The 27,731-nt window shown below is 54.4% G+C and overlaps 1 protein-coding gene across 1 annotated transcript in view; it reads right to left on the bottom strand.

Moving 5' to 3' along the window:
- Positions 1 to 10,782: 10,782 nt before the first annotated feature.
- Positions 10,783 to 27,731, bottom strand: part of NKAIN1 (sodium/potassium transporting ATPase interacting 1) — a 41,791-nt gene continuing 24,842 nt past the window's right edge. The window contains exons 2-7 of the mRNA XM_005436960.3: positions 26,082 to 26,219; positions 25,800 to 25,880; positions 23,336 to 23,533; positions 22,461 to 22,521; positions 19,728 to 19,809; positions 10,783 to 14,041 (exon numbers count right to left, since the gene is read on the bottom strand). Of these exons, the coding sequence (XP_005437017.2) occupies positions 14,032 to 14,041; positions 19,728 to 19,809; positions 22,461 to 22,521; positions 23,336 to 23,533; positions 25,800 to 25,880; positions 26,082 to 26,219 (570 nt within the window). The 3' untranslated portion in view covers positions 10,783 to 14,031. The remainder of the gene's footprint in view (positions 14,042 to 19,727; positions 19,810 to 22,460; positions 22,522 to 23,335; positions 23,534 to 25,799; positions 25,881 to 26,081; positions 26,220 to 27,731) is intronic.

The raw sequence follows: 27,731 nt of genomic DNA, 5'->3' as shown, positions 1-27,731 counted from the left end.
CAGTGCCCTGGCGCCCCCCTGCGCGTCCCCCCACGGGTTGGTGTCCCCGCTCCCCGGCCAGGCCCGGGGCGGCCTGGGGCCAGGCCAGGACCAGGGGCTTCAGGCTTTCAGCGTGGCCCCCTCCCCGGATGGCGCTGGGTACGGCCGTGCCCTCCCCCACTGCCGCCACCGGCGCTTCCTCGGCCGCCGGGGCTGCGGCTGAGCCTCCCCAGCTCGGGCACCCCGAGCCCCCGGGCAGCAGCGGGGAGGCCGCCAGGCAGCTGCCAGCGCCCCCCGCCCGCACAGCAGCCACCATGGGGCCTGTCGCACAAAGGCGGCGGGGACCGACAGTGGGGGCACGGAGCGCAGCGGCGGGAACGGCTCCTGCCCGCTCCGCGCTCTCACTAGCGCAGCGCCAGCAGCCAGGCACAACTGTGGGGCGATGCCCCTCGTGCCCCCGCCCCAGGCCCTCTCCCCACACAGCCGGGGCTGGGGGCAGACTACCGAGACCAGCAGGCGCCGGCCAGGCGGCAGCCGGGGACCGAGGGAGCGCGGCGCGCCGGGAGCGGTAGTTCTGCAGCAGCGCCTCCATGTTAAAGGGGCAGCTCGCTCGGCAGCGGCTGCGGGGACTTGTTGCCCCCTCACGCACCGCGGTGGTGGAGCTCTTCTGGTTGGGGAGGGGGGGTTTCAGCGCCTGCGCTTGATGCTTAGATGTAATATTTTTCTCTTCCTCTTGGCCAGGCGAAAGAGCCACACGTGAAAAACGGGAGGAAAATGCTCACGGCAGGCAGCGACACGGGGCATGCCCTCGCATGCAGGCAGGGAGCAAACAAGCAGCAGCAGCCCAGCGCAGCCTTTCAAGGGGCTTCATCAGACATACAGGGTCCTGCAGAGCACGTGGAGCTCGGCGAGAGATTTCCCTGAAGTCTGAGCTTTTGTGGGTGAAGCATCAGGTTGTGGTTTCAGGCACAAGAAGTTACTTCAAACAGGGTTTATCGCAGTCATTAAAGTGCAAGCAGGGCCAGATCCATCTGAGATCTTGCTGCATGGCTTGCATGTATCCATTTTCTCCCCGAAGGGCTGCTGGGGTGATGGGTGTCGCTGCAGCCACGCTGCCTCTTCCAGGCACCCGCACCGCGATGGAGCGTGCAGCCCAGCCGGCAAGGGCCTCACCCCAGCCAGCCTCCCAAACCCTGGGGAAATACAGCTGTGGCTGCAGCCTGGGAGGTGCTGAGTACTCCAGGCAGGGCGTGACAGGGGACCTTCAGGGTAAACAGTAAAGGCTTTCACAATCGCTGCTGGTTTTTAAGCCAAGCCTTGCATAGCCACCCAAAGCTTTCTTCAGCCAGCACCAGCGTGGCTTATTCGAATGGGCAAAACCCCACAGTGAGAAACTCAGCTCTGCTGGGTTCAGCTGCCTGCACCACAGCAGCACATTGCCCAAACAGGTGTGTGGCACTTGGCATTGACCCCCCCTGCCCTGCTGCCACACAGCCTGGCCAGGCCCTGAGCACTCCACGAACAGCTGCAGTGTGGATTCTGTGCAATGAGTAGCTCCTGTTAGTGAGGCCTGGCTGCCTCCAGGCTCTTCACTGGAATAGGAGTATCAGCAGGTTCTTCTGGCAAGCATCCCTAACGAAGATGCAGCACATTCTGCCAAGCTGCGCTCAACAACAAAACCGCCTCAGTGACACAGTCAGCCCGTCAGAAGTGAGCTTGTGTGGTGAGGCCTGATCAGTTGTCACCTTCTGGCTGGTAGAGCCCTAAATCTGGCTCCGCCATGCCATGGTGGACAGTGCAACACCCCCAAAATGCCACCGCTGTGAGCAAGGACAAGTTCTTGGCATAGTGGAGACGAGAACAGTGAAACTGTGTCATCTCGGCGAATGAATCTGCCCACCCTTCTCTTTTGATTGCATTCTGCAATGTCTCCTGAACATCCCAGGCTGATATGAGCCATCAATGTTGACTCTTGGGTGACGAATACTAGGGCAGCAAAGTGTGAGAGGTCAGGAAGTCCTTCCCACACCGTGTCTTCATTGCAGAGCCAAGGGGAAGGAGGGCTGACAGGCCCCTACCTGCTTCTGCTGGCCGGGTTTTGGGGTGCTGTGCTTGCAAACTGGCAACCTCAGCACCCCACCTGGGTGAGGGGCCACCAGTCCCCAAGCTATCATGCTGGTGGTAGCACAGAGGTCCTCAAGGAGCACTGACTCTCTGCTGTGAGCCAGAGATAACAGCTACACCACAGCAGGTTGCAGCACACACCCAGGCTGCTTGCTGATACTAGAAACATGGTTTCTGTTAATTATATCTGGGATAATTACATTTATACCAGTATAATGAAAGGGGGAGGGAAGGAGTTCTCCTGTGGATGAAGTATTAGTTGTTAAAACCTGCTTATGCCTGTCAGTTTATTCAGTTTAGGAAGAAAGGTGCAGAGAAATAGCACATGGGGACACACAGCCCTGTGCTATGGGACTGAGCTGAAGTTTGGGTCTCACCTCTAGTGCCTCCATCCCTCCCACAGCCTTTTCTGCCTCCCACCACTGCCATCCTCTCTCTTGCCCCTCAGACTGTGCCTAAGCTCCCAGCTTGTTGCAATCCATGGAAAGTCTCTCACTGGGAGAACATGCTGCTCAAGGGACTTTGGAGCCATGGAGAGCAGGCAGAGTGGGAGGAAGAGGCACTGTGGGCAGTGAAATAAATTCCATCTCCATGGGAAAAAACTTCTGGAAGCAGAAATGTCCTCCTGATCTTTGCTGCACCGTTGGCCATCAAGGGCAGCCCCAGGTCCCTGGCCCTGGCTCACTCTGTACCAGTCTCGGCATAAGTTATCCTGGGCTTCATCTTCAGTCTACAAAGAGAAAAAGAAGCCTCCAGAAGGTGGTTGGTGTCCTCCTAACCTCTGAATGACTTGCTAGAAATACCTTTCTCTCTGCTGCCTACAGAAAAGGCTTCAGTCAACTGCACTCTTCATTAAACATCAAACTTACATGTCCAAAGCCAAATGCCCAAATCCAGACCCTCTAGCCACACCCTGCCCAGACTGTTCCTGGTGGCATGGTGCCCAACGCTGCAGTATCTTCTCTTTGAAGGAGCCTTCTAGTTTAAAAGCAAATAAACCTAGTGCTGCTGTGATTCATGCTCCTCAGAGCAGAGCTTCCCACAGCTCGATGGAGACACATGCACAGGACAGAGGATTCAGCTGGAAAAGAAAATCGATTGAGTGACTCCATAAATCACAGATGAGTGGCTTCATACTGCCTCCAGACATACCTGGCTGTCCCTGGCCTTGGGGAAGTGTAGGGAGGTCCAGCATTTTTATTTCAGTGACAACCTGGTCTCTGAAATTAAAAGCCAGGTGGGAGGAAAGAGAGTCTCCCCACCCAGTGCCAAGTTCTTCAGTGGGGCAGTGAAATTTTCTTGGCCACTAGGAAAAAAAAAATTTACTGGATTTTTTTCTTAACCTAGCCAAAAACTGCTGAGATCTTTATGCAGGATACTTTCAAAATGTGCTTGGCTTGACTAAAAAGCTTTAAAAGCCAACTACATGATTCATCTTCATCACTGGGACAGTGTTTTGTCAAACCCTGTTGCCTTGAGACAAAAAGTTATGACCAGCCCTGCAGCTGGGCAGCTTTAGTACTTGTTCACAAATGCGGACTGTGTGCTGACCCATGCATCACACCGTCAGCTGCTTTGCAGAGATGGCCATAGACCTCAAATCATGGACCTTCCCCATGAGAGCCCAGTCCCACACGCATGCAGATGCAGGGCATGCACATAAATGCTTTCTGGGCTGGACACGTTGTCATCAGCAGACCCAGACCATCATTTCTGCAGCAGCTTTCAACTATCAGATAAAACCGTGGTTTTCACCGACACTTTTTGCCTACAGGTTTCCACGCTCTTATTGAGAAACCCAATGCAGACGTTTTCAGGAGTCAGCAGCCAAGTGTCTAAAAGCAGCTGGTGAAATGTTGTGGTCACGGCAAGCTGAAGGAAATTCTGGCTGTGGACCCACCTCACAACAGTAAAGTCTGAAAGTTTCATTTTGGCTGGAAAGTCACTTTTTCTTGCAAAAATACACCCCCTCTAAAATTAAAGTTTTAAAGCAACTCCCCTCCCACCCATCAGCTGTGCTTAGGGTTGTTCCGAGCCTGACACAGAGTCCCTGATCCTGGGTGCAATGACCAACCAAGCAACTCTGCGTGATGTCTTGAGGGTCATTAACAACAAATCCCAGTTTCCTCTCTGTGTGCAGGAAGGCAGTTGGCAAAGCCTTGCCACACATCCCATGATTAGAAAACAGTGGTGCCAATGCCTTTCTCTGCATCCCAGTGATGTCCTCTGCTGTCCTCACTCCAGTTTGCTATGGCTCACAGAGCCACCACAGAAGAAGACAGCAAGAGGCAGGCAGTGAAAAAGGCCCTGGAAAAATGGAGATAGATCCAGGGTGGATTAATGGGATCCAGAGTGAGTTAAATCCAAGCTAAGAAGAGACACACAGGACTTCTAACTCTTATAGGGTCAAGAATGTATTTTCCCCAGGGACCAGGAAGCAAGAAATGTTTTTGGCAGGGTCACTAGCACACGAGGCTGAATGTCATTGGGAAGGATGCTTGAGTGCCCCACTGATATAATCTATCACCCCACTGCCACTCCACTGATATAATCTACGAACCAGAAAGTAATTGAGAAACCTACAAGAAAAGCAGCTGCACAAACAACTGACAGCAGCTATAAACCAGGAAAAAGGAAATTCTTGTTTGTTTTTTAAACTGTGTGGGTTTTTCCCCCAGACCTCGCTGCTGAGATATGTCATGGCATATCTCATATGGCTCAGCCCTGCTCCACATTCCTACCTTTTCATCAGCCGCCTTACCTAGCTGCCAAACACTGTAGGGACCTGCACATCAGAGCTGCAGAGAAAACAGGAGCTCTGATAGATGCTGATGGATAAAATAAATCAGCCCTTGGGGTACAAACAGCTGTCCCTCCCAGGAGCCTTGCAGGCACGTAGGGCTGCACTGCGGCAGGACAGCGGTTGGGTTGAACACAGCCCCAGGATCTGATAGGATCTGAAAAATCCTATGGCTTAGCAAAACAGCTGCAGATAGGAGACTTGAGGTTGTAGCACCTTCCTCCTGAGAGGGAGGTAGTGGTGGTGTCCCTGCTGAGCACAGGCTGCTGACCAGGGCTTGGTTGATACCCAGTTAGAAAGGAGCTGGCAGGCTCCAGGGCTGCTCTTGGCTAGCGCTTGCCAAGTCATAGCGGAGACTTGTCCCTGCTCAGGGCATCCCACCTGCAGTGTCTGTACCTCCAAACGTGTCCCAGGCCAGCCACGGCCAAGGGATCGTACCTATGTATAGTCTAGCTAGATCACCCCAAAATACAAACTAGATCCTTATACCTGCCCACCTCCCTTCTCTTTGGGCCCCAGGAGAGAATAGGCACCCACCAGGAGCAAGGGAACGGGACACAGGGGTCCCTCTGCTACTCATGTCCTATTAGCAAGGCAGGTAAACGCTGCCCTGGGGACATTTCCCATCCACTGGTGACATGTTGTCCCATATGCTGTCACTGGTAGGTGCAACACCACCTCCTTAGTGGGTCCTTGTGAGATATCCCTTCTCAGGGATCATCTCAATTTCTAATCATTAGAGCTCTGAAGCAGGAGGCAGATTAAGCTTTCTAGCATGTTTGTTATCATTAAATATATCAACACTGGATTTTCTCAACAGGCAATTACATGACTAAGCTTTTTGGAAGCTTGCTACCTTCTCAGTCCACATGACTTCTTCTCAAAGTCCTGTAGCCTGATTACGTTTAGTGGGGAACAATTTCCTTCTGCCAGCTCCGTGTTTCTCATTTACATTGCATCAGCTCTTCCTCAGCACTGGAAGACGGGCGGGAGGGATGCTCTGCTTTCTCCTGCCTCTTTAACATCTCCATAGCCCAGCAAGGCTGGAGCATGGCATCGAGACCAGCAGATCCTTCCCCTGCAGACAGAGCTATTTATTGGAGTATGTATATATGTTGGAAAATAGATATTATTACTGGAAATTTTTAGGCTGCATGTAGAGGCAGAGTCACAGGGCAGCAATGCTCAAATAGGAGCAAGGGAATGAATGGTGACTTTGCAAGGTGTCGGTCAGCCAGAAGGTTTTCCTAGTCCCCAGCCCCCCTTCCCCTTCACTTCCAGCTTTCCAAGGCCTTATTTCTTGGGGGTTTAAGTTGTGTGATTTGCTCATGTCCTTGTCACCATAGAGAGGGTGACAACATGCTACTGCTGCCAGGCTGTCAGAGTGGGGTCCCCCAGGGCCCTCCCCAGGCCACTGCTGTCTGCGTGCTGCATGTTCAAGATGTGTTTCCTGTTATGTTCCCAGTTAAGAAAAAACAACAACCCAACAAATTGTCACATTTAGAAGAACATCATCCCAGCTGCAGTCTCATGCTCAAATTTAGGAAATACCAGTGTTAATTTGCCTGTGCAACTTTAATTCAGCCCTCTTAGGCACATGCTTTGCGATCCAGTCTTTAATTTCCCATGGCACCTGTAACCCACTTAGGGCTGGCTCTGCCCTGGGCCAGAGCAACAGGGGAGATGAGGACATAGGACCCCCATGTCCCCCCCCAGCCCAAGCTGGAAGGTGTGTGCAGCACGAAGGACAGAGGTCTGGTGCTTGAAATGCTTTTGCTTTTCTCCTCTCTCATAACTGGAGCAATTTTGCTGGAGTTCAGGGTGCTGCAGGAGGGTTGGCTTAGCAAGAAAGGGTGAAGGATGAAAGCGGAGCCTCTCTGCTCCCAGCTCCAAACCCCACTGCCACCAGCATCCACCCAGGCCCCCTCCTGGCCACCTCTGCGGGCTGCCCAGGGCTGCCTCCTCCCTCCCCTCCTCTGACACAGAGAGAGACCTTCTGTCAAGCTGAGTCCCACACTGTCCCTCTGCCCACGCACACCTTTCGTTTGGACACCGAGATGCACCTGGGCACTGGGTGGAGGCTGCTTCTGTCCTGACTCCCTCCTCACAGAAGGCAGCCCACCGGCTCCTGCGGCTCTGCCTAACGCAGGCAGCTGCTTCTCCTGCCAGTTGCAGCCCAGCCCAGGGTGACAGCTTGGGGACCTGGATGCCTCCTGCCTCTGCTTGCATGTCCCCATGTGCCACAAAGTTCCACAAACCATTCAGCCTGGCAGCAGGGAGCTGGCGGGGGAGCAATTTGTGACCGACAGCTTTGCCAGGGAAACATCCCAGCGTAGCTTGTTTTACGTGGAAGGAGGCCTGGGGTTTGCTGGGGGGGCAGAAAAGATGTTTCCCAAGCAGTGGCTAAAACCACCCCAACTGGAGTCTTGCCCGAGCAGCACTTGTCTCCCATGTCCTCCGTGCACCAAAGCTTGCAGGGGCAGACACCTCGCTCCCCAGCCGCAAGCTCCTGGCTTCTTACCAGTGCTCCTGGTTTGATCTTTGCTGCAGAGATGGAGGCTCAGATACACCTGGCTGAAAAACCTTATTGCCCTTGGTGTAATTCGGAGGCAGCGAGCCCATGCTTAGAATGGCTGATTCACTCTCTGGACCTGCCCCTGCTCTTCCTATGAGGCTGGAGGGAGCCAAGGGCAGCAAAGCAGAACCCAGTGGAGATGCCTAATGTGGGTGACTGCAGGCTTCAGCATGACGGTGAAACCTTTCTCAGGGTGCCTGCTTGAAGACCAGGATTTGCCTGAGCAAAGTGGCACTGGGTGTTGGCAGGAGCAAAGCTTTGCATGCATGAAGGGGGAAAGCATTGCAGAGACCTCAGAGGCATCTGGTTTGGAGGGTCCTGAGCACTGGCTGCATGTTCAGCCAACACCAGGCGGACATTTGCCTGTTATTCCCTGTTCTTGTGCCCATTCTGACTGTAACTATGTGGATTTACTCCAGATCACAGCCAGGCATTGTGCTGGCAGTGATGAAGGGATGTGCATTCTTCTGCCAGCCCTGAGACCTTTCCCATGCACTTTCCCTGCATGGGAGGTGATGCATGGTGGTCACAGCTGGTTGCATCTCCATCAATTTCACATGTAAAAAATCACTTTTCTGGCTGTGCAGCAGGACCAGGTTGGAGCCCAGAGAGGTGAATAGGGTCTGCAGGGAGAGTTTGGGAATGTGGCTCTGCTGTGTGCATGGAGGAGGCCCCAGAGATGCAACCAAACCACCCGGAGCAAGAGACACTGGTGCCAGCAACAGCACAGGGAGTCCCATGGCAACAGGCCATGAAGACAAGTCCAGGGAACTGTGTAACACGTGTGGCACCCACCCTGCTTACAGGAACAAAATGGAGCTTCTCCTGACCAGCCAGCTGCCCACACCGGCTCCCACCTTCCCCCTGCGCCTGGATGTGTCCCCTGTCCTGCCTGCCATGGTACTGGGACTGGCATGATGCTGGCAAGAGTCCTGGCACAAAAACCCTAGCAAACTCTACCCTCATTGCCCCTGCCATGTCTTGGCTTTCCTCTGCATGTTTTCAGCTCCAGCACTGGCTCACAGGCATACTCCATCTCACCCTCAGCCCCTTCTTGATGCCGATTTGGAGCTGGCTTTGTTGGACCAAAGCGTGATGTTACTTTGCTCCAGCAAAGGCATCTTAGCTGATCTCCTGGAGAGTGATGGGCCCAGTGGTCCATATATATTTGTATTTATACACACACACACACACATATGTATATGTGCAATATCTTTCAGGAGAAGCCAGCTCCCAGTGCAAGCCGGCAGGCTGCAGAGAACTTGTCATGCGCTTTAGTCTCTATCGTGTCCATCCAGCATTCAGCTGGGTGAACACCCATCCATGTGTCACCTTCCAGCTGGGATGGGAGCACTGAAAAGAGCAGCTTTTTGGGGATGTGGGGCTGGGGGTTTTGGGGGGCTCCCACCCATGCTGTGGCATGTGTTTGTTGGGCAATGCGATTTCAGGAGAAGGGTGTCTCTTGGGGTTGCCACCACATGTCCCACCTGGCAAGGACCACTGGAGAACCATCCATCCCTGCTAAGGAATCAAAGGGGGGTGGAAATAAGGCCCAGGATGTTTCTTAATTTACCACCAAAAGCAAGTGGTAAACTTCATCCAAGCACGAGGACATCATTGTTTCTATTCACCTACCGCATCCTACCAGCCTCGCTCCCGCTCCCATTTCCTTGGAACCAGCCATCTTTAACTCAGCACACCTAGGGCCGCAGCAGCTGGATCTCCAGATCTTCTCGAGTCCCTGAAAAGCATCTCTATGCCTTTGTTTGGGGTTGTGAAAGCGGCTTTTTTACTCCTTAACATCTGTGACTCACCAGGGTCCTGCGGCTGCAGGAGGGAGCCGGCGTTTCTGAGCGGGCTAAATTAATCCTTTGTTGCTCCTCAGCCATTTCTTTGCGTGGGTTGGGATGGAAGAAAATCGACTCACTTTTCTTCCTGCCCTTCCTGTTTACGGTGACACAGGGTTTCTTCACATGATAGCAGCAAGAGATGCTTGGACTCTGTAATTACGTCTCAGTCACAGCCAGGCAGGGAACAGTGGCTGTAAGGAGGGACCGGCTAGGTCCAGAGTGTAAGGGGTTCAAAGTGAAGCCCCCCGCAACCTGCCCTTGGCTGTGGGTAGCAGTGCAATACCCATACTCACATGCTTTTTAAATCTGAGGTGCCCTGATAGTTTTTGGGGCAGCAAGGGCATTGCTGCTGGAGATGCTGCACCCATGTCCCAGCTTCAGACCAGGGTGTGAGCAGAATGGGGGATGTCGCATGGCAGGGGTGTCTGGTGCTATTTGGGCGATCATTCATATTGGTTTTATTTGGAAGATTTTCCCCTGCTGCTCTGAAAATAAGATTGTGGTTATAAAACCAAAGTGCTGAGAGTGATGTACCCTCCATCTGTGGGGACCTGAGGGCAAGGCACCCAGTCATGCACGGAACATACTCCCTACCCAGCAAAGGATGCACCAGCTGCAAACAGAGGAAAAAGGAGTCAGGCTTCCTGAGGAAGGTGGAGAGGCAGGAGGTGTTTTAACATCCATTTCCCAAGAGAAGTCAGTGATCTGAGAACTTAATGTGCCCAAATAATGGGGTAGATGCGGTGATGCTCCCAGCCAAAGTGTTGCCATTCGCTCTCCCTGTGAGTCATGCTGGGACAGGAATTAAAGGCTGGGTTATCAACCACCTTCATCTCCACCAGGTCCATGCCAGCACCCAGCCTTGCCCAAGGACCCTGGGATGGCTGTGCGGCACCCAGGCTCAGCTGGCAACCAGCAGCGATAACACCTGCAGCAGGCTGGGTTTCCTGGAGCCACCCAGCAACTGCTGGTACCACTGGTGGGATGCAGCTCTGGTGTGGGAGATGCTCAGGTTGCAAGGAAATAGACGTGACACCCAAAAAAATTCACAGTTTGGTTTTCAGCAGCTGGTCCTGAGCTGGCTTTCCTGTTTTGCAATGACCCTGCTTGGTCAGTGTGGCGCTAAATCTGCAAGCAGAAATTTGGAGGGAAATGCTCATGAGAAAAGAGGTGGAATGGAAATGGAGAGAAGGGAAATGCTGGGAAGTGGTTGGCTGGTTTTCCTCTGTATCCTGAATTTTTCCTATCTGTCCCACAACCACCTTTCACCGCAGCAGCCACTTCCAAAGGGACCTGATCCGTGTCAGGTAAAGTACAACAAATGCTATGACCACAAATACTGTGCAATAAACTGGAAGATGCCTCCCAAAATTAAAGATTTTAATTGAAAAATACTTTAAGAATCGTATTTCAGCCTCCAGTTTGGTACTTACCTCCCCTTACCGTCCCCCTCCAAGGTACAGGAGACAGAACACAGGGCACAGTGAGGCTGAAGGCTGGAGCACCATTACTGTCCTAGCGTGCCTGGGCAGGCTGCCGGAGCTGGGATGGGGCTGGGCAGCAGGAGGTTGTTTTGCAAGAGGTAGATTGATGGGTGTGGGCAGGCAAACAGGTTTCCTCCTTCCTCCCCAGCTGGGGTGGAGGGGTGCAGCGGGATGCTCCAGCAGCATGGCCTTGGGATGCTCCAGCAGGGCCATGGGAATGCTAACCCAGTTCTTCCTTGGTCCACAGCCATTGGGTCTGATTGGCCTCACTGTTGTCATAGAAACAGGCTTACATCCCTGCTCATCCCCCCTTAAAAAAATCATCCTCTCTTCCCTCATACCTGCAAGGCATGAGATAGCTCTTGTTTGATCAGGATTCACCCAAACACACATGCTTACCTACACAGGTGGTAGGTGCTGTCCTCACCCATCCCAGCAGCTGCACCTACACCAGGCGGTCCTTTGGGTCCTTTCGTGTGGCCACAACCCAGCATCTCCTGCCAGTGAATCCCTACCCTTGCTCCTTGCAGGGCTGGAAAACTTTATTTCAGCTCAACCTGAAAAAACATCCCAGGGGGGGTCTTAGCATTTTTCTTGGGGTTTATTAATATTCCTCTTAGGAGAAGGGAGGCTGCAGACCCCCTCAGCTGCCCCCTTGCACATGGATGGGATGTGCTGGCCACCGACACATTCCCCATCACACAGCGGGTGGTATCCACACCCAGCCCGGAGGATGCTGCATTTCAGGTTTTTTAAATTTTTTTTTTCTGTTATTTTACTACCAGGAAGAAAATTACCTGAGGGGGCAGAATGTCACTGGGGCACTGTTAAAAGGATGTGTGGGGTTACAATGCAGCAGAAAGCTGGGCAATGCAGCGCTCATGGGAGTAAGCTGGCAGCATTAAGGGGGGGGGGCGCAGCAAAAACTAAAAAACCCCACCGTTTCTTAATCAATTCAATGGCACAAGGAAGGGAAATGCCCCAAAACCAGAACAGCTATCAGATGAAACTTTCCTTCGACTTTTATAGTTACAGAATAGAAAAGAAATCCTCGGTTCACATTACAAATACAGTCTTATATAAAAACAAGCCAACGGAAAAAAAAAAAAAAAAAATGTCGTGGAGCGCCAGTGCCTGGCTCCTGCAGAGCTCAGGAGGGAGGGAAGCTCTTTTGAATGACTTTTTAAATAACAGCAAGTTTTTTCTTCTGCTTCCTGCTGGGTTTGAGAAGGGTTTTGAGCAGGCGGGTGTTTGCCTATCGCATCCCATCACATTCCATTGCACCCCATCCCATCCCATCCCATCCCATCCCATCCCATCCCATCCCATCCCATCCCATCCAGCAGCAGGTCAACAAGAGCATCCTTGGTCCTGGAGAGGAAAATAAGCCCCAGAGATGCTTCTGTCCCCGAGGCTTGGCAGTGCTTGGGGATGGGGATGTGTTTTGGGGGACAGGGGGATCCATTGACTGAAAAACACTATTTTCCTTGGAAAAAAAGAAGGGGAAATGGTGAAAAAATTATTGCCTGTAAAGTTCGCAGCTTGGCTGGAGGTGTCGGAGGGGCTGATGGGGGGATGCAGCCCATCCCCTGCTCAGGGCTTGGGCTCAGGAAGCTTTGGTCGTTGGCACTTCACGGCTGCTTGTTGGGAAGGACAAAAAAAAAAAAAAAAAAAAAAAAAAAAAGAGTCCAAGGTAAAAAAAAAATAATCCCCAAATAACCCCCAGGTTTGGAGGACAAATGCCTGGGAGGCAAAATTCATGCAGCCCCCCAGGTCCCAGATGCAAAGGGTGGGCTTGGGGCCAGATCCAGGGATCCAGGAGAAACTGCATCCTACCTCCAGGAAAAATAGAACAAGGAGGTTGGGGGGAGCTGGGATGCTTCGTGAAACTACTTTTTTCCTTCCAGCTTCTTCCAAGGCTTTTAATTCCCAGGTCATCTTCATTTTGCAAAGTGATCACTGCCCAACAGACCTTGCACATGCCCCCCCCCCCCCCCCCCCAAATAATCATTCCCCATATGCCAACATCACCCCTCTTCTGCTGCCAAACCTGAGGGATGGATTTGCCACCAAAACCCCGAATGGATGGAGGGATTAGGGGGGTTGGAGAGGCACCGAGCAGCCCCCCTGCAGCCCTGGGCAAGGGGCTGGGGGCATTGGGGCACCCTGGAGTGGGCACAGCATTGCTGAAGGCACAATATCAGCCTTGGGGGGGCCTGGTGCAGGCTCGCTGGGTGGTTGTGCTCAGCCGGAGTCTACACAGGCACTTTAAATTAAAAAAAGAAAACAAAAAACCAACCAACCCAATAATAATAATAAAAAAGAAACCAACCCAAAACATTCATTAGATTCGTTAAAACAGCCGGAAAGGGGCTGTGTTGAAAGCAGCGTCAGTATTGCCAAATTTGAGCAAGACCTCCCCCCAAAATGTGGGAGGGATGCGGGGCTTGTGGGGGAGTTCAGGGGTGCTGTGTGTCCCCCCATGTCCCTAGATCTGGGGGGAGTTGAGGCAAGATGCTGACCGCCAGATTCAGCTCTTCGGGGCATGCTGGACCGAGCCCCTTCAATGCTGTTTCAACCAACCAGGGGGCTGGAAAATTCCTTCTGGGAGCAAAACCTCCATTTCTGGGGCCAGCCCAACTCCCAAACCTGGCATTTCGGAAAACTGTCCCAACCCTGTGGAGGGCAAAGCTGCTCTGCATGCCCCGCTGTCCCCAGAGTGGTGTTTGTCCCCCACCCCCTGCTCCAAACTGGCTGGTATTTGCCCCAATCCTGCTCCGGGCTCCCCTCCTGCCCAGCACGCTGGGAAGGGCCCTGCTGCTCCAAGGAAAATCCAGGCTGGAAGAAACAGAAGAAAAGTGTCCAGTGAGCGATGCCACCTCCCTGCATGTCCCCATGTCCCCAGCCTGGGGAAGGTGTGGGAGCCCAGGGGGGTGGCACGGCTTGGGGGGGTGTCCCCCATATCCAGCCCCCCCAGTCCTGCTGTGGGTGGGTGGTTTGGGCTTGGAGGCATCCGGAGTGGGATGGATGTGCAGCTCCCCGCTCTCTCTTCAGGGGTCTTGCAGGGTGTAGGGAGGCAGGGGGGAACTGGGCAGCTTGGCATCGTGTGTGTCCCCTCGCTGGGGGTCGTGTCATTGGATATGGGACAGTTCACTCTAGGGGGTCCTGCTGCCTCCTGCTCCCACGCCGGGCCAGGGCTGGATCCAGGGCAGGAGGAGGTTACCCAGATCTGGGGAGAAAAGGGGAGAGGAGGTGTTAGGGGTGAGACTGGAGTCCGGGCAGTTGTCCCCGCTACATGTCCCCACGTACGGACGAGGAGACATGGCCACTGGCAGCCACCAGCTTCCCATCCTGCAGTCAGGGACCTGCTGGGATGACTCAGGGTGGCGCTCACATCACCCTTGTCTCACCCCCTCAAAATATAAGAGAACAGCTGGGGCCAGGCTGGGAAGCCCCAGCGGGTTTATGTCCCCTGCAGCAGTGACATGGGGGCTGCCTCACTTACCCGTCCCTGGCTGCTTGTGGGCACCGAGGGGACATGGAGGGGACATGGAAGGGCCCAGGACCCTCAACCACAGTGGAGGCACATGCCTTTTGGCAGCAGCTGGTGGGGTCTGGGGGATGCTGCACATGCCGCCAGACTGGCTGCTCCCTCTGCACGTGTGCATGCATGTGCATGTGTGTGCAGGCACATGTGTGTGTGTGCAGATGGGTGCAGGTGGGTACAAGTGTGTAAATGTGCATGCATGTGCATGCAGGTGGGTGCACCAGTGCATGCAGGCATGTGAGAGTGTGTCTGTACACACATGTGTGCGCAGATGGGTCTGTGTGTGCACACACAGGCATTGCTGTGCATCCTCAAGGGTACAGGTGCACGGTTAAAATGCGTGGGGAGAGCTGGTGGAAGGCCAGATCCTGGCGCACACCCACAGCCCTGGCCAGTCACACAGACATTCCACACACAACTGCAGCATGGGGCGAGCATGTAGCCCCTCACCCCAGAAAGAGAAACAACCCCCATCCCCCTAAGGACAGGGCAGCGGGACCCCCCTCCCACACACCCCTGTCACAGCTTCCCAGGTCTCAGCTACCAGCTCCTAACCTGTGTTCCTCCACTTCCGGATGTGCTACAGGGGGGACTTTGGAGGTGAGAGCCCCCATCCTTGGGGGGACATGATGCAGGTGGGGACCTGGTGCCACCCTGGCTGGGCAGAAGGGACCCAAGTGGATGAGGAGCAGGTGCTGGCATGCCGCATCCTCCTCCTTCCGCTGGAGGGTGGAAACCCTCCCCTGTACCCACCGTTAATCCAATTATAGCTAATTGGTAATTGCAGAATAAGCTTTTAATTTCTCAGGCTCGGACGGCAGCCCTGTTCTGTCCTGCCCAGCTGTCCCCTGGGAACACAAGTGGCCGGATCCACTACATTGAGCTGGGACAGCACCTTGTACATCTTCTCAGCAGTGACAGGTAGCAGCGAGACCCCCAGTGTCTCACTCCCCAGGATGGGGTTACCACTGTCCTAGCACCTCCTCAGGTCCCCCCACCTGTCACTGTGCCACTACAGACCCTGTATCTCCCACCTCAGGGATGGGGTTCATCCCCCCAAGTCCATAAGCCTGACCTGCTACCGATGTCAGGGTGATGGAGGTGCCTTGATATAAATTATAGCTGCATCAATTAGGTGGTGGGTTATTAATGAGCTGACAGGATAGGATGGAGGGGGCTGCAGACAGGGAGGAGCGGACAGCATGGTGGCAGGGTCCTGATTGTGACCTCCCCAACCACGATACCCTGCCTGCAGGAAGGCCACAAGGATGTGGGCATTCTGATGAGCTTGATTAATTAGGAAACAATCTAATTACAAGGAGTGCTGCCCAAGCCAGCCCTGCAGGCAGGGTGAGAGCTGGCACCCCCAGCACACTGCCTGCGAGGCCAGAGGCTGGATCCACGTCAGCAGCCAGGCGGCACCATTCCCAGCAACCCCTCGGGATGCTCCAGTACCTGGGTGGCTTCACACAACCCACCCCCAGCCATGTAACCCCAAACCACCCCACCACCCTGAAAAAGGTCCGGGGCAGCCGGGGCGGTGCCAGGGGGTGGGTTTTGCAGAGGACACGGGGCTGGGTTAAACATCTCCCAGAAAGGGAGGAGGGGGATTTCCCCAGCACAGAATCACAGACTGGTCAGGGCTGGAAGGGACCCCTGGAGATCACCTAGCCCACCCCCTGCTAGAGCAGGCTGTCCCAGAGCAGGCTGCACAGTTGCATCCAGGTGGGCTTGAATGTCTCCGCAGGAGAACCCACAGCCCCTCTGGGCAGCCTGTGCCAGTGCTTTGCCACCCTTAAGGTAAACAAGTTCTTCCTCATATTCAGATGGAACTGCCCGTGTTTCAGTTTGTGCCCATTGCCCCTTGTCCTGTCACTGGGCACCACTGAAAAGAGCCTGTCCCCATCCTCGTGGTGCTTTCCCTTAAGTAATGTGTAGACACTGGTAAGGTCCCCTCTCCATCTTCCCTTCTCTAGGTTAAACAGGTCCAGCTCTCACAACCCTTCATTGTAAGGGAGATGCTCCAGTCCTCTCACCACCTTTGTAGCCTCTGCTGGACCTCTCCAGTAGCTCCGTCTCTCTGGAACTGGGGAGCCCAGCACTCCAGCTGCAGCCTCACCAGGACAAAGGAGAGGGGGAGGACCACCTCCCTCAACCTGCTGGCCATGCTCCTCCCAACGCATCCCAGGATATCTCTGCACCTTGCCGATGTCTCCCCGTACTGGTATCACTGCACCAAGTGTCTCTGCCATTGGCTTTTTGGTCCCCTGTATATCTAAAGTTGATATTCCCCCCACCTAAAATTGATATTCCTGCTCCTATCCCAAATGCTGCAGCTTTCAGCACTCATCCTGCACCTGTTGGGGACTGCTGGGCCTGCAGCAGCCTCCTGGCAGCCTGGAGGGCTGGGGTCCTGGGAAGGACCAGCTCAAGGCAGGGGGGCACAGCACCCATGGGTGCTCACCCACACCCATGCACCAGGGTCGGCACACGAGATTCCTTGCCCAAGTGCCCAGTGAGGGCTGAGCAGTATCACAAATGTGTTTGTTCCACCACAGCCCCTGCTTTGCATCTCTAATTGCACGGTGTGCCCTTGAACTTGCACAGAAGGCTTAAAATCCTCTGTCCTTCCCCTTGCAGGGAATGATGAGGGAAGAAACAGCAAGAGCTGGCAGATCAATCCCTGGCTCAGAGCCTGGTGTCTCAGGCAGAATTTGGGGGGTTTGATCACTGGTTGGTCTACAAGCCAGCAGCCCTGCTGGCAGCAGGGGGGGTGCGCCTGTCTCAGAGGGGGAACAGATCTTTGCGTAGGAGTACGCAGGGCTCATCGGAAGAGCTTTAAACCAGATTTGAAGGGGGAAAGGGATAAAACCTGGCTTGCAAGAGGCAAGGCTGGGGGCAGCACACCACTGTTTAGGCAAGGTCCTTTGATTTGCCATCTCAGTGGAGGCAAGGGATGGAGACCCAAGCAGCAGCAAGGGTGCAAGGGTTAGTGTTGCATCAGAAACCATGGAAGTGCCTGAGAATGGTCATATAGGAATTAGGGCTTCTCCTCCCAAGAATGTGGTGGGACCGATAGCCCAACTGAAGTGCATCTCCACCAATGCCTGCGGCATGGGCAATACACAGGAGGAGCTGGAAGCCACTGGAATCAGGAAAACCATGGCACAGTGGCCATCACAGCACCACGGTAGGATGTCACACGGCTGGGGGGCTGCAATGGATGGCTGTAAACGCTTCAGAAGGGAGAGGCAGTGGGGCAGGGGGTAGCCCTGTGTGCTAGAGAGGGTTTTGATTGTCTGGAGCTTGATGATGATGCAGATAGGGATGAGTGTTTCTGGGAAACACAGTGACAAAGAAGGCTGAGGCACTTAATGCCTTCTTTGCCTCAGTCTTTAATAGTGACACCAGTTCTTCTTGGGGTTCCCAGACTCCTGAGCTGGAAGACAGGGACAGGGAGCAGAATGCAGCCCCCACAATCCAAGGGGAAAGGGCCAGTGACCTGCTGCACCACTGAGACACACACAGGTCTGTGGGGCCAGGTGGGACCCCCCCAGGCTGCTGAGGGAGCTGGCAGAGGAGCTCAGCAAGCCGCTCTCCATCATCTCCCAGCAGCCCTGGCTAACTGGGGTGGTCCCAGCAGGCTGGAGGTGAACCAGTGTGACAGCCATCGCCAGGGAGGACGATCTGGGAGATGACAGGCTGCCAGCCTGACCCTGGTGTGAGGAAGGCTACTGAGCAGATCACCCTGAGTGCCATCATGTGGCACGTGCAGGACAACCGGGGGATCAGGCCCAGCCAGCAGGGGGTTATGAAAGGCAAGTCCAGCTTGACAAACCTGATCTTCTACAGCCAGGTGACCTGCCTAGTGGCTGAGGGCCAGGCTGTGGGTGTTGTCTGCCCAGACCTTAGCAAAGCCTTTGGCACCATCTCCCACAGCACTCCCTGGAGACACCGGCTGCCCCTGGCTGGACCGGGGGTGCTCTGCGTTGAGTTAGAAGCTGGCTGGCTGAGCCCAGAGAGTGGTAGGGAATGGAGTCACATCCCGCTGGCACTGGGCACACGGGGTGTCCCCAGAGCTCCGTGCTAGGGCCTGTCCTGTTTAATGCTCTTTTTGATGGTCTGGACGAGGGGATCGAGGGCACCTTCAGTCAGTTTGCAGACAACACCCACTTGGGGTGGCAGTGTGGATCTGCTGGAGGGCAGGAGGCTCTGCAGGGGGACCTGGGCAGGCTGGACCCATGCCCAAGGCCAAGGGTATGTGGCTCAACATGGCTGTGTGCCAGGTCCTGCCTGTGGGGCACAACAGCCACACACAGCACCACAGGCTGGGGGCAGAGTGGCTGGGAAGGTGCCTGGTGGAAAAGAACCTGGGGGGGGTTGGCTGACAGCCAGCTGCACCTGAGCCAGCAGTATGCCCAGGTGGCCAAGAAGGCCAACAGCATCCTGGCTTGTATCCGAAACAGTGTGGCCAGCAGGACCAGGGCAGTGACCAACCCCTGGTAATCAGCACTGCTGCGGCCGTACTGCAAACCCTGGGTTCAGTTGCACAGGGCTGGTGGGGGACGGCTGGGGGAGCTGGGGGTGGGTCAGCCTGGAGAGGAGAGGGCTCAGGGGGCACCTGATCACTCTCTACAGCTCCCTCACAGGAGGGTGTAGGCAGAGGGTGTTGGTCTCCTCCCAGGTAACAAGCAACAGAACAAGAGGAAACAGCCTCAAGTTGCACCAAGGGAGGGTTAGACTGGATAGTAGGAAAAATTTCTTCACTGAAAGGGTTGTCAAGCACTGGAACAGGCTGCCCAGAGACATGGTGGGGTCACCATCCCTGGGGGTGTTTAAAAGCGTGTAGATGTGGTGCCTAGGGACATGGGTTAGTGGTGGGCTCGGCAGTGCTGGGTTAATGGTTGGACTCAATGATCTTGAAGGTCTTTTCCAACCTAAACAATTCTGTGATTCTATGAAATATAATTAATTTTTGGCACACAGCAAAGCCCTCATGAGGCTAATCCCTTTAGAATTTGCAGCCTTATCTCATTTGAGCATTTATCTAGTTAAGTTTAATGGGTAAAGGAGAGGAGAAAAAAAGTGAGCTGCACTTATCTGAAGAACTGCTGCTTCCCCCCAGGCAGCCCTGGTGTGTTGATGCTCAGTAAACAATAAGCAGCAACAAGCAAAACAAAGGCACAATCCCCCCTAAAACTACCCAGCCCTAAAGGAACCTCTGTGCTTTATATTGAGGCCAAGTGGACTCACAGACACAAATCTTTTGGGTTACAATGGTGCGGTGAGGCACCTTGGAGGGGCTCCTGCATCCCTGAGCATCCTGGGGAGCACTCCCAAGGCTTTCCCCAGCCTAGCATGAACTTACGTGTAGAGCGGCTGTAGCTGTAGGTGTGACGTCTTCTGTGGCGCTTGGTAGCCGTAGGAGTCAAACCCTCCGATGAAGTCGACTGGGAAGTGGGGGGAGAGCAGTGAGGTGAGCTTGGGAGGGCAGCAGGGCTTTTTCCCTGCCTCTCCACACCCTGATGGCCCCCACAGGTCATGCAGCATCCCATGTTGTAGCAGCATCTTGGGGAGGTGCAGCATCCCAAGTTGCCACAGCATCCCAGGGAAGTGCAGCCTCATAGTTTGTAGCTGCATCCCAGGGAAGTGCAGCATCCCAGTATGCAGTGGCATCCTGGGTCACCACAGCATCCCGGTTGCCACAGCATCCTTGGGACATGCAGCATTCCAGGTCACCACTGCATCCCAGGTCCTAGCAGCAGAGTACAGCACCTAGGTTGCTGCAACATTCCAGGATGCCACAGCATCCTGGGTCATTGCAGCATCCCAAGTTGCCACAGCATCCTGGATTGCCGCAGCATCCCAGGTCATGGCAGCACCCCAGGAAAGTGCCAGCAAGAAATGAAGGGAAGGAGCCAGACCAACTTGCAGAGATGCCTGCAGCTCTCTCCTGACCACAACAGCCCTTGTGTTGCAGGCCAGACAGAGTGGGTGAAATTACGCTATCATTGTCTTCAGAGAGGGCATTTAAGGAGAGTTACGACGGAATTATCTCATTTAAAGCTTGTCATTTAGGGGAATTGCACACACCAATAGATCAGTTTTCATGGCTGCAATTTCCACCCCGGTGGTTCATCCCCCTCCAGCTGGCCGGGCCTATCACCTGCCTGACAAGCGCCTGGCCACTCGCTGGAGGAGACATGGTGGCAAACCCCAGCCCTTCACCCGGGCTCGATTCAGTGGGAGTAATGGGTGGCTGGGGGTACTTCTCCCATGATCATCCTACAGGCCTTCAGACCAAACCCCGCCACCAGCACAGCCAGTGCTGCTCAGCCAGCCCCAGAATGGGCACCACACGCAGCCAGGCTGGGGAATCCAAGCTGTTACAGGAGCCATAACACAGCTCATCTCCCTAAAACCAATATACTAATCCCTGTGGAGCCATGATCTGGGTGGTTTTACACACAGGTGTCCAAGAAACAGCAGCGAGCTCAAGGGGGGAGCCCAGTTCTCCCAGCATATTTATCTTCCCAACTTAATATTCAGCCAGCTCTCAATTTTGACGCCATCCATCCATTTCCAAATCTAATAAGATATTCCATTAAAAAAGATGCATTTGAATCCTGAGCTCCAGCAGCATTAATATTAAAAGTGTATTGAATGCAGGAGTTTGTTTGAATGCAAACACGCTTCAAAGCCGGCGGCGGTAGATAAACCCTTTTGCCAGCTCCCTGGATACAGAAACAAGTTATTACCGTAGGCAGCGTCCAATTTCACATGGAGATTTTCCTTTTCTGCTACACCGGTTCCCGGCAGTGGAGGGGAGAAAATGTGGGGATGCTGAATCCCAGCATCTCCCGGGCTGGGCTGGGACCATTTCTGGGTCCATGGCACTGGCAGGGATGCAGATCTCGATGCTGTAGGGATGGAGCCCAATGCTGAGCACATCTGAGTGGCTTTTGCTGTGCTGGCGGTTGTGGCACATCCTTGCCTGTGGTCAGCTGCCGGGAGCTGCCAGCTGGCACGAATTAATTAATGGCAGATGATAATTTAATGCGGTTGAATGGCTACAGCCTTAACTGCCTGGTTAATTGGGGCCAGGGTGCTCAGCGCTTCTGGAGGGGTGTTTGCAGGGAACATTGTCAGACTGGAAAGCACAATACAGATTGTATAAAAATTATCCTGTAGCTTTGGCTAAATTGCTGGCTTTCCCCCTGCTTTTGGGTGAAAAACTGTCTGTGGTGATGCTGGCCAGGGACACACAGTATTTCCCATTGCATCATCCCCAAGCTGTCAAAAGGGGAAGGCAGGTGATGGCTGGCTCCGGGAGATGTGAGCCGGGTGGATGGCTCTCCTGCAGTCCCTACAGGGCTGGATTCACACCAGGAGGAGCATTCACCATGAATTTATCAGGGCGTGGAGGTGGCTCTTTGCAGCAAGGGCAATTCTCCTTGCTGCCACAGCAGACCAGGGACCTGAGGAAGATGCTCTGTCCCAGAGGAGATGCTCTGAATTCGGGTCAGTGAGGAGCAGCAAGAGTGATGCCAGCTCCACATCCACCCCCGAGCAGCTGAGCACTGGGATGAGCATCCCAGCTTCAGAGGGAGCTGGACTCCGTGCCACATGCTGGTGTGGGGACTAGGGATCGGGCACTGGGGACCATCTCAGCCTTTTTGTGGGCTGGTGTGGGGACAAAGCCGAACCCCATGGGTTGGATGAAATTGGTCCCATGCTTGCACCCAAAGGTTGTGAGCACTGCAGTCCCATGGGAGACACAGCAGCTCAGGGCTCTGTGTCCCTGTCCCCCTTCTCTCCCAGCCCTGGCCAGGGTGCAACACCCTCCCCGAGGCTAGCAGGGGTGGACTGCTGGTGGCACAGGGTGGCACATCACACCCCAGCACATCTGCCTCATCAAGGATGGGAAAATGGGGCAAAACCATCTACTAAAGGGACTCCTTCACCTGCCTGTGACCGAGGCATCACTCCCCCATCCCCAGCCAGGAGCTGCCACCCCAGCAAGGTGCTGGCAGGTGTCAGCTGAGGCCATTTTGCAGTGCTGCAGTTCTCCCTGTTGTTGACTGATAGCAAAACCACTTACAGCTGTCTTCTTCCTCCAGGAACACTTTGCTGACATAGCAGGCGTAGACAAAGCCAAAGAGCTGTGAAACAAAAGCAGGCAGAGAGAAGTCGGTTATGGGGATGATGGACAATGTGACCAGCATGGTGGTGTTGGGGGGATGGAGTTGGGTGCTGTGAGCTGGATGCCTGGGAGCATATTGGAGGGATTGGGAGCATCCTGGGTAGGATCAGGGCTGCCTGGGCTGGCAGTACCAGAGCCTGTCTCCGATGGCTCTGGGTGCTGGTTTGGGATGCAGAAAGGTTGGATGGTTTCAGCTGCACTGGGGGAACAAGGGTGGTGGCTCTAGGGAGGATGGGCTGGCACCACACTGAGACAGCAGCACAGAGAATGCTGAGCCCCACAAAGTGCTGGGTGCCCCTTTGGTGGGTGCATGGCAGCTGCTCTGGACCCCAATTCCCTTTAAAGTTTTATTTTCTTGCAGCCCCCTAAGGCTCCCCAGGAGCTTTGCATCCAGGTATGTCCCCACCCCACCTCCCCATGGGGTGAGGCAGCCACTGGGACAAGGGAACCCTCCCTTTCCAGCAAGCAGAACATCTCACTGGCTCACAGTCTAGCAACGTCTGGGTGTGTTACATCAAGAACCCCCCTATTCCTGCAGCATCTAGCCCACAGCCTGCCAGGTTTTGGGGTGGGCAGCTGGCATGGGCTCTGTGTGCTCCTTTCTTCCCAGCCCTGAGCCAACACCACTTTTGATGCTATAAACAGGCACTGAAGCAAGATGGCACAGTGGGACATCTTCAGCTGGACCACAGCGACTCTGCCCACTCCAGTCCCATCACTTCACAATTGTGGAACAAGGGATGAGGAGGAAAGGGGCTGGCAGCTGCCCTTACCGCCAGGAATATCTGCATGGCACTGCTGACTACCTCAATGTACTGGTAGTCAAGCAGGCAGCCACTGACGGTGATGACATGATGGTCCTCAGGTGCCAAGTTGGAGTTCATCACCGGTGTCACCAGGCAGCCTGGCCCATTCTCCATCCACCACGAGCGATGCAGTGAGGTATTGAAGGTCATGATGAAGTCTCGGTCCTGCGGGAGGGGAGCAGAGGAGGAGGTACAGACTGGAGCTGAGGCTCTTTGCAGATGGATTAGACAGAAGATGGGCTTTTCCAAACCAAGGATGCTCCCCAAGACCCACCATGTTAATGCAGGGCAGTCAATGAACCCCTGCATCTCCCTAACCCACAGCCAGCATCCCTGGGGTTTGTGGCTTCCTCCTATGCCAGTGTCACAGACCATTTCATCAACCAGCATCCGGGTGTGCCAAGATGACCGGTGACGTCACGATGTCACAGAGTAGTAACCAGTGTGGCAGCCTGGCCTTGAGACAGGGACGCAGCTGCTTGCGATGCTGTCAGCTGCATCCAGCCATCTGAGAGACAGGACCACAGGACCACCCCAAGAATATGGTCCAGGGGTGCAGGACAATACCTTCTGCTTCCCCAGGGGCTTCAGGGTGCCATCCCCTAGCCTCATCTCTGTGGAGCCTTGTGGGTGCCCCACTCATGCATGTCCCCTCCTTGTGAGCCCATTACCAGGCTTTTGGGCTCTCCCTGCTTCATCTCCAGCAGCTTTGAGGTGGCAGTGCAGTAGGCAGCAGACTCCCTGATGCAAGGCACAGCTGCGGACTGGCACCGGGCTCAGATAAGATGCAGGGCTAATCCCCCAGCCCCTGCCTGCACCCTCCCCATAGCAGGCTCATGTGAGGCTAAGTTCCTGGGCTCAGTCCAAGGATGCACCATGGCACATTTGATGCTGATGCTCCTGCCTGTGGATCTGGCAGGGAGATGGGGACCATACAGGTTGGGATGCAGCCCCGGCACAGGGCTCCTGCAGACAGCAGCTGCACAGCTGGGGGAACACCTACTACATGGTGGGGTCCTGCTAGCACAGCTGGGTGAGCACCCACTCCACGCAAGCTCCTCCCAGCCCCTCACTGCACCACCAGCCCTCAGGTCTGCAAGGGGCTGGGAAACCCGCTGGGATCCTTTGCAGGAAATCACCAATCTGGGATTAAAAGATTTCTGCTGGTGGGGGTGTAAAAAATAGAAAGTGAGTGGGTTTTTGTTTCTAAAACCAAAGGATGTGGGTTTAGGTGCTGGGAAGCACAAAGAGGGGGTGTTCTGGCATTGCAGCGTCACCAAGAGATAGGGGATTTCCACCAAAACCACGCAGTGGGAGTGAATCCCCCCCCACTGCATCCTCCATGCCTGCTGCACCTATCCAGCATTTCAGCTTTTTAGAACCTCAAGTGACCTGTTGCAACATGGGAAGATAGTTTCATCCACCAGGCCCCCCAAGAAGCCCTTTTCCCTGCCATGGGCAGCCACAGAGTGAGCCAGAGCCTGCTTCCCTGAGTCTTCTGTGATGCCCCAAGCACAGCACATGGGGCAGCATCCTCAGAGCTGGGAGCAGGATACCAGAGCAGGGCACATCCTCGGCACAGGTACCCCAACCACGGGCTGAGTATGCTCAAACCATCTAGCGATGCATCATTACTACATCAAGTTTTGCTCTTTTTTGTGTAAGAACTATAATTTAATAGCCCAGGGTGGGAGCAGAGAGACGTGGAGAGGCATGGCCCCACTGCTATCCTCACTCACATCACCACTGGGTAACTTTTCAAAGCCATTAATGATGTCCTGCTGCTCTCCTGCCACTGCTGGGTGCTCTGGGGCCAAATGGTGCTTGCAGAGCCCCAGAAGACCCCAAAACATTGGGAATATGCAGCAGGAGTGTCTCCTTCTCCCCGCCCTGCTGCCTTGCCCATCCCTGCCTGCACCACAAGCAGAGCTGCTGGAGACCCTGCCCCAAACTTCCCTGCCATCACTTGTCTTCAGTCACCGTGTCCCTTCTCTGCTTTGTTTCCTCACTGGCATGTTAGGAAACAGCACTGGCCAATTTCTGCACTTCATAAACCCCAGCAGCACCAACAGTGCACCAGTGATTAACAAGCGCCCTGCAATTCCCGACTCATCAACTTTATTAATTTTGCATTCCTGTTTCAAAGCCTCCCCCCACTGCCGCCTTGGCCTGAACCATCCGTCTGTCCACCCCATGCATGCCCAGGTGTTTGGTGTTGCAGCCGGGAGCCCCTGGGGAGGCACCCCCAGCACCCAGGTGGGTGCTTCGCCATCAGGGTGGGGGCACCTACAGGTTCTGGGTACCTTATGGGGGCAGAGCTATGGAGCAGGGCGAGGAGAAGGAGGAGGGCAAGGGCAGTACAGCAGGAAGGGTGGAAAGACAGAGAGAAGGCGATTGTGTGAAGGAAGAGGAGGCAGGCAGGGGGCGTTACCTGTGACAAGCGTCCGACCTCCAGGTAGAAGCAGATGATAAAGGCGTTCCAGCCGACCCACAGCACCAGCCACACCGCGTACTGCCAAGAAGAGAGCAGCTCAGGGCATGCCATGCTAAACAGACATCCCCAGGTCCACCCCCCCTTCACCCTGCTCGCTGGATTCTGCTGATTCCACAGGGATTTGGGTTTGGATACATGAGGGGACCTGGGGCTGAGCCATCCCTGGGGTTGATGCTGCTGCACCCAGATGTGGGGAGTGGCATCCATGGTTGCACTTACCATCATGAGGTATTTGGATCTGTACTGGATGGTCCCGAAAATACCCAAAATAACGGCCATGATGTGTAAAAAATTAGCCAGGATAGGTGCCCACTGGTAGCCCAGGAAATCAAAGATCTGCCTCTCCAGCGCTGCTACCTGCAACAGAGCAAAGGAGGGGTTGCAGGTATTAAGGCAGGGTATCAGTCACCACAGCAGCTCCCGGGATGCTAAAGGCAAAGAGAAGCCAGCAATTAATGGGAAATCCCATGGATAATTAGTTGCAATAGACTGAAACATCTGCATGATGCATTGGCTGGCAGTGGGTGAATGCATGGTGGCAAGTGAGGGGTTATTAAGAATATTTGGAGCTGAGAAGGGGAAAGGAGGGAGATGCCAGCTTAGCACCCCACCAGCACCCTCTGTGTCTCTGTTTCCCCACTGTGCAGGTCTCAAGCACTGCTGAGAATCACCCTCCAGGACACATTTATCCCTGAGCTCAACTTGTTCAGGGAAAAACCTCCTGCTCAGGTCCCCTGGTATTTTGCAAGTGATTTTTCTGCCCATCCTCACCAGTTTGTCGCATGCCTTCCCATTTAACACCATTGGGTTTTGATTGCCGTTATCATGTGTAATCCATAAATAAGGATGTGATGCAGCTTAGTGAATTGCATGCCATGCAAAATTAGAGATGGTAGCTGATGTGATCTGCCTGTTATCCCAGCGCTTATTTATGGCTCTATTTTGCTACTGGCTCAGGGTCTGTTATTCTTAATTACAGGATTAGCTTAAAGAAAGGTGGTAGCAAAGGTGAGGTAGGAGCACTGGAGCACTTGCCAACAGTTTCGAGTTAAAAAATGGAGATTTGATGAGGCTATGTTTTTTTAGGGAACTTTTAGGGAACCTCTATGTGTGTCTGATGCCACAGTCCCCAAGGGCATGGGGACAGGGCTGCAGTGAGCTGTGTCTCCAGCAGCCTTGAAAACCAAAGAACCTCTTTACATTTATCTTTTTGACAGCCCAGCCCTGTCTTATTGCTTTTTGAGATGCCCCAGATTCACGTGATAAACCCTGCAAGCTCCAGGGCCCCGAGTCCTCCCGCAGAACTGTGCCTCAGTTTTCCCTCCCAGTGCAATGCCTCTCACCCTAGTGGAGAAGTGGGAGATTATCCTGAAAATTGCAGGAGAAAATGGGTTTTACATCCCTGCCTCTGTTCACTGGCAGCTCCTCACTGTGATCGGGATTCAGCGGGGCTCCATCCTGGTGCTCCCTGAAGCTCCCATGGCGGGTTATGGCCGTGGGGCTGCCCCAGGGCCCTGCAGCATCCCTGCCTGGCCAGCCCAACTTAACATGTCCTAATTACAGGGGGGAATAAATGAGGTGGCAAAAGTCCTTCCCTAAGTGTTTCACGAGGATAAGCCAGGGCTAATGCAGCTGCATGTGCAACTGCCAGCTGTGCCTCTGTTTCCCCATCCATAAAGCATCACACACTCGTTGAATTGGCTTAGTGAGGGCTCTAATTAATGCCCGTTTTAGCTCAGCTCCATCCTGCCAGCAGGTGGAAGGCCAAAGGCAGAGCAGAGGACTGTGGTATCCCATTCCCTACTCTACCCCCGGGATAGGATCTACTGGACCTGTGCCGGCAGGAACCTGGTTTCAATTAAAGGCGAT

Source organism: Falco cherrug, chromosome 3, assembly GCF_023634085.1.
Source record: "Falco cherrug isolate bFalChe1 chromosome 3, bFalChe1.pri, whole genome shotgun sequence".
Lineage (NCBI taxonomy): Eukaryota > Metazoa > Chordata > Aves > Falconiformes > Falconidae > Falco > Falco cherrug.
Note: the sequence above shows the minus strand (reverse complement) of the source record. Positions and strands in the feature narration are given on the sequence as shown.